At 33.6% G+C, this 6701-nt stretch overlaps 1 protein-coding gene and 1 long non-coding RNA gene across 3 annotated transcripts in view; one reads left to right on the top strand and one right to left on the bottom strand.

Annotated features, from left to right (window-relative positions):
- LOC136852444 (uncharacterized) overlaps positions 1 to 6532 on the top strand; it is a 228909-nt gene extending 222377 nt beyond the window's left edge. For both annotated transcript variants that reach the window (XM_067127073.1, XM_067127074.1), the window contains 4 exons: positions 180 to 346; positions 4057 to 4249; positions 4948 to 5188; positions 6408 to 6532. In XM_067127073.1, coding sequence (XP_066983174.1) covers positions 180 to 346; positions 4057 to 4249; positions 4948 to 4976 — 389 coding nt within the window. In that variant the 3' untranslated portion in view covers positions 4977 to 5188; positions 6408 to 6532. The remainder of the gene's footprint in view (positions 1 to 179; positions 347 to 4056; positions 4250 to 4947; positions 5189 to 6407) is intronic.
- LOC136852445 (uncharacterized) overlaps positions 1 to 6701 on the bottom strand; it is a 123221-nt gene that overhangs the window by 10591 nt on the left and 105929 nt on the right. The window contains exons 5-6 of the long non-coding RNA XR_010857143.1: positions 2558 to 2687; positions 1233 to 1384 (exon numbers count right to left, since the gene is read on the bottom strand). This is a non-coding gene — a long non-coding RNA (uncharacterized lncRNA). The remainder of the gene's footprint in view (positions 1 to 1232; positions 1385 to 2557; positions 2688 to 6701) is intronic.

The raw sequence follows: 6701 nt of genomic DNA on the forward strand, positions 1-6701 counted from the left end.
ATATACATATACGGTATATATGTGTGTGTATGTATTTGTGTATATATATATATATATATATATATATATATATATATATATATATATATATATATATATATATATGTATGTATGTATGTATGTGTGTCTTTTAAGTATTTGTGCACAAGAGGGGTTCTTTAATAGAAGTTAACTTCCAGATACCGTCAACAGTTTGAACCCACACACAATGGCCATCAATGGTATCATAACATTCCAGTTCAGGGAAGAGGTGGTGCAAATCCAGCAGTTACTCTTTCCTGCGTCTGGGAAAACATTCCTGATTCTATTTAGTCCACCGGAAATTATTCCCAGGATCTTTCAAAAGGTGAACTAAACCTATGAATGTATGACACTTTCAGTAATTTCTTCTCTTGCATTTGTATCAGTCCACCGCTTATTATTTGGCAAAAATAATTTTTCTCCATCTATTTTTTTTTCATTGTGGAGTTCCTGTATATGAAGTATCATACATACACTCAAGTACACTCATGGAAATATCACATATAAGATGCAACATGCTCCATAAAACCACGTTGCCAGATTGTGTACGATTACACATTTTAAGTAAATATTAGGTGTCAACTTGTGATAAGGGCATTCGTCAATGTGAGAATTGTTACAGCAGCTTGTAAATCTTGATTCCTTATTAACATATGAATATATGGGAGTTCTGACATAACATACTTATACTGAAATGATTTCATTTCATTTCCGTGATTTTCGGTAAAATGCCATATCGCCTTTATCACAAATATCTTTAAAAATCTTTAAGAAATTTAAAATGATTTTTCTGGGAATTTAAACAATACGTCACAGTTTTATCATAAAGATTTGTACCACAAAAATTGTTTCCCTCTTGTTTACTTAAAACTACATTACTCTTCTTTAATTACTGAACACCGATTCACTTAAATATGTGAACTCATTTCTACTACAAGGAAGAAAGTAGTTAGTCAAAGAAATTCACACAATTCACAGCAGCACAGCACAGCATGTCCATGTCTTACGGATCAGTATGACATTACCTTTAAAAAAATCACCTACAAATCAGAATCTCTACCTGTTCACCAATACACATTCTTAGATAGTTGCCTTCGCAAAGATTTTTCTCATCTTACACAATATTTTCAGACACAGAAATGTTGACCATACCATGAAACTGCAACTGATCACTATTATAAGTTAAGATTATAATTTTCGTAGATACTCACAAGATGCACGCTATTCACATCTGTATTCTCATCTGTAAGGCCGATAGTCGCATTAACAACATCGATGATACACATTCAGCATTACGTGAATGTACTGTTCTATTTGAATGTAGTCCAAAAACCATTCCTCTTCTCTTTCCGCACCTCAGCATCTGCAACAGATGAGTAAGAATTAGCATTTAGTCTAAGTACTTCACTTCCCAAACAAATTGTATGTACACGGTTACCAAACCCTAACTATTCAAAATCAACCAGTCTTCATATGCTAGTCCCATCAACACATTATTGGTTCATGATCACTGAATTTACTGGTGGGCACTAAATAATACATAAATAGTTACATTTCAACCTGAATTTGCTATGAGCACTAAATCCTGCATAAATAGTAAGTTGAGTTTTAACCTGAATTTGATGTGAGCACTAAATCCTGCATAAATAATAAGTTTAGTTTTAACATGAATTTCATGTGAGCACTAAATCCTGCATAAATAGTAAGTTAAGTTTCAAACTGAATGTGCTCTGGGCACGAAATAATGCATAAATACTAACTTAAGTTTCGATCTGAATTTGCTCTGGGCACGAAGTAATGCATACATAGTAAGTTAAGTTTCAACCTGAATTTGCCGTGAGCACTAAATCCTGTATAAATAGTTAGTTAAGTTTCAACCTCTCCACTAAACATCACATCCTTTGTAAATGGTAGAAAATTTCCACTCTTACCAGTGAGCACTTCATGTACAGGTAACTAAATATACCAAATCATTATATGTCTACATTGCATTAGTCTCAAACACCTCCTGAATTTCACTTTCCTCTGTCAGTGTTGCATCAACTGCATGTACCTTTGGTAGCATATTGTACTTAGTGAACGCTGAATATTAAATGTAAGATTTTAACTAGAAGCTCAGGCACTGACACTCATTGCTGTTTCATCTATAATTAGGTCACGTAATATAAAACATGTATATTCACCTTGAATCACACGTGTCATTAGTCACAGCTTCATCAAAGCACGGGATTGTACGTCACAATTAGCTATGTCATTATTATATCATTAATGTATTTTTAGAAACGCCATTAAATTTTATAATGACAATATTCATATGTAGATGAACACAGATTCTACATTCCCGAACACCGCGAAAATTACAGCATCATTATTATCGAAATACTTATTTGTATATAATCCCTTGAACTTCCTAATTTTGATTCAACATTAGTGATCTTTACCTAACTGCTTCAATCTTACAGTTCCTCACTTAATGACAGTCACTTCATACCTACCCTTGTCAGCTAAGATTGGATTATAAAAAAAAAAAACTGACCTGTATATCTGCGTATTGAATGGTCGGGTACACCTCACTGATCATATTCAGCTATGTATTATCCGCTGTAAATCATCTCACCTGCACCAATATCAATCAGGACAGCATCATTTTCTGACAGTCAGAGTTTCTGGAATTAGAATGAAAGTATCCATAAATAGCTATTTAACCCTAAATCCCCAGATCTAGTCTTGTATCCTCTCAAGAAAGGCACCGTAATTTTTATTGCTATCCATAAACAATTTATAACAATGAATTTTTCTTTACATAGTCACTATACATCAGTTGTAGGCCATCACCTAATACTCACTATGTGCAATACCTGCATCTTCACCATTAGGGGAGAGGTGCCGTCAGTGCACCTCATGTAGTGCACCGTAGGCATTACTTAAGGTTCTTTGCAACGTGCCTTCGGCCCCTAGCTGCAGCACCTTTCATTCCTTTTACTGTACCTCCTCTCATATTCTCTTTCTTCCACCTTACTTTCCACCCTCTCCTAACAATTGATTCATAGTGCAACTGCGAGGTTTTCCTCCTGTTACATCTTTCAAACCCTTTTACCTGTCAATTTCCGTTTCAGCGCTGAATGACATCGTAGGTCCCAGTGCTTTGCCTTTGACCTAAATTCTATATTCAGTTCAACAGCTGCATCTTGGTATTGGCAGGAAATGCAACAGCAGTAGAAGTTGCTTGTGTCTTACTATACACTAATATCTTTATCATTTACGTATAACACCCTGTACCTTTTTATTGCTATTTAAACGTCCTCAGTTTGTACTCTCTTATGTGTTATGTCAATTGAGTCTCCCCTATTCCCTTTCTACATCTCTTGAAATCTAGTGAAAAACGTATCCCCCAAAGGTAGGAGGCCCCTGCATTTAGTCGTTCTCATTACGCATAGATTTCTTTAAAAAAAAGTTTGCATCATTTAAAGTATCTAATCCTGATTCGTCATGCATATTCTTACTAAAATTTTGTTTACTCAACAGTGGTCAATAATCAACCAACCCTTTTTAAATTTGCTGGTGAATTTTATCACGCTTTTCATTTGAATTCTCAATATGCTCTCATTCAGGCGTGAGTTGTTCAACAATAGTTTCAAGTCTCACCGGGACCGAGTTTCGCTGAAACCCACGAACTCCGTTTTCTTCGATAGTTAATAGCCCCACAAGACACCCTGTTGTTAAGAAAGACTACTACTACTACTACTACTACTACTACTACTACTACTACTACTAATAATAATAATAATAATAATAATAATAATAATAATAATAATAGGTTAATACTGATAAAATTATAGCTGTGAATGTAGCAATTCTCTTTATTTTTGTATATTAGAGGCTATATATAATCCAATATTATTCTTTCGATCGCGATTAAAGACATTAACAGTAATCCGAATACGCTAATACTGATAAAATCATAGTTTGAATGTTAACATTTTCCTTATTTTAGTATATTAGAGGCCATAATCCAATACAATGTTTTTTACTAAGATTCAACGGGACAGGATAGCGAGTCACTTCGTCACATGGCTGATAATCCTCCGGAACGAGAATGACTTGGAAGAAGTTCTCTTGGGACTCGAAGGAAAAATGGAGGATGGGACTCAGGTAGTTCTGTTGATTGGGACGTCAAGTCCCGTGGGTAGATTTTTTCATCACAACTGGATCTCGACGGTAAAGTTCGGTAGGTTTTCTCTATCAGTATGTTTACGTATATTAAGGACACAATTATGTTCATCTCGTTTACAAAAAAGTTGGCAAATTTTATTAGCAAACTTCAGGAAGGTATGAGTTTTTTTTTGTAGTGTAGACAATCAACCTACCTGCAAAATTAGTGAGATAAATATGAAAATAAGAATTTTATCTTATATTAAAATGAACGGTACTAAACGAGCGATGTGGAATAAAGCTAAATTACAGTGAATAGTGTGTAATTTTAGTATATTGTTCCATTTCACCTAATAGCATTATAAATTATATGAATTATATGCAATTTATAACTTTAAAAGGATTTACTAAAATGAAAACTTCCATAACAAAGTAATTAATATTTAAATATAACTATTTTCATGTATACCGTTCATATGACTTTTACTGTACGTCACATCAACACTAAACATTATTTCATTGTTGTAATGAAGAATAATTTGACCATGAACTCAAATATAGTGAACATCAAATTTAGCATCAATTAAGTGACCATGGAAATGTTTCAAAAGGAATTGTTTTGCAGTCTGTTTCAATTTATATTTATTTCTCGGTAATTAGAAGCAACTGCATAACTACAAATGCTTTCTTTGATATCGCGCTGTGTAAATTATTTTGCAGGCAACTATTGCATATATGTTTCATAATATTTTTATCATTTATATTTGTCCCCAGGTTATTCGACCGTGGGACATGGGATTTAACGAATCCTCGTAGCAAAACTCTTTGCCAGGGTGCTGATGCCGAATCTGGTGGACCAATATTCGAATTTCCATGGGAGGGAATTGGCGGTGGGAATCAATAACAATTTACCCTTCACCATGAAGAGTAGAGTGACTGATCAAGGGAAGGTACTACCTCCCTCAGGCATTGACTTCAGCATGATTGACACTCTGAAGGCGAAGATGAATTTCACGTAAGCATCGGTTCGGAGATATTATATATATATATATATATATATATATATATATATATATATATATATATATATATATATATATATATATATATATATATATATATATAATGTGTACTGTATATATACATATGTACATGATATTAATATAATAGTAATAATGCCCTCTTAATATTCTCGATTCTTCATATTTTTGGATATGCTTGTCACTGCAAAGCTGTAGGATCCAAGTGCAAGAAATTGAAGTGGCTGTGATGCTGGTGCGGAAACGAACCCGCGTCACCATAATCACAAGGAGGTCACGTTGCCGACCTGATTATGGTGACGCGGGTTCGCATTACCGCGACCGGGCATCACAGCCACTTCAGCTTTCTTACACTTGGATCTTACGGCTTTAATGACAAGCATATCAAAAAACGCGAAGAATTGATTAAGAGGCATTGCAACTATTACAATTGCATATGTATCTGGTAAAAGTGACCAGTAGATTCTACACATATATATATGTATATATATATATATATATATATATATATATATATATATATATAATATATATATATATATATATATATATAATATATATATATGTATATGTATATATATATGTATATATATATGTATATATATATATATATATGTATATATATATATATATATATATATATATATATATATATATATATATATATATAATATATATATATATATATATATATATATATGTTTTGACTTGTTTGAGGGGTTAAGTAGTTATGCGATCTGGACAGAACACTGTTTCTGTTTGTAATCACCTAATTGTACATATTTTAATTTTTGTTTCACTTTGCTTTTGTGAGAGCTTTCTTGCTCACTCGTTTTGTGCTCTGTATCACTTTGTGTCCCGAAGATGTGTTAAAATATATACGAAACTCCTTGGCACTCTGTCGTTTCATTTTGAACTTTCCCAGTGGCTTCAGCTTATATTATAAAGTGTGTGTGGGTGCGGTAGGCGTGTCTATATGGTGAAATATCCTCTCAATATTTCTGGAGACATGTCTATCACGAGGAAAAGTTTCTAATATTTAATTCTGATCATTCTCAACGTCAACCTGTGTCCCATTCTATCTTAGATCCCAGATCCTTATCTGTCCTTGTTAAATTTTCTATTTAGCATTCACTTGTACCTTGGATTTATACATACACGTATCTGAATAATTTCCTTATTCCTTACTGATAGATATCGCGTGGTAAGCCCAGCTGATGGACAGTGGGGAGGACCTTTGCCCAACGGTACAGTGACAGGACTTAGTTGGTCTTGTCTATCGTAAAGAGACAAACTTCGCTTGCAGTGCCGTTGCCATCATAGGTAGGATTTAAGGGTTTGTTTCCATTTTCAGCTGTGTTATTTGTGGCACTTTACAAAACAAGCATAGGAAGAGAGAGAGAGAGAGAGATATTTATAGAGAGTCTTTCTGTAAATGATTCAGACTTCGTTATGAAAATGGAATGAGGGCAGAAAAATTCTTATCTC

This window comes from Macrobrachium rosenbergii, chromosome 25 (assembly GCF_040412425.1).
Source record: "Macrobrachium rosenbergii isolate ZJJX-2024 chromosome 25, ASM4041242v1, whole genome shotgun sequence".
Taxonomy (NCBI): domain Eukaryota; kingdom Metazoa; phylum Arthropoda; class Malacostraca; order Decapoda; family Palaemonidae; genus Macrobrachium; species Macrobrachium rosenbergii.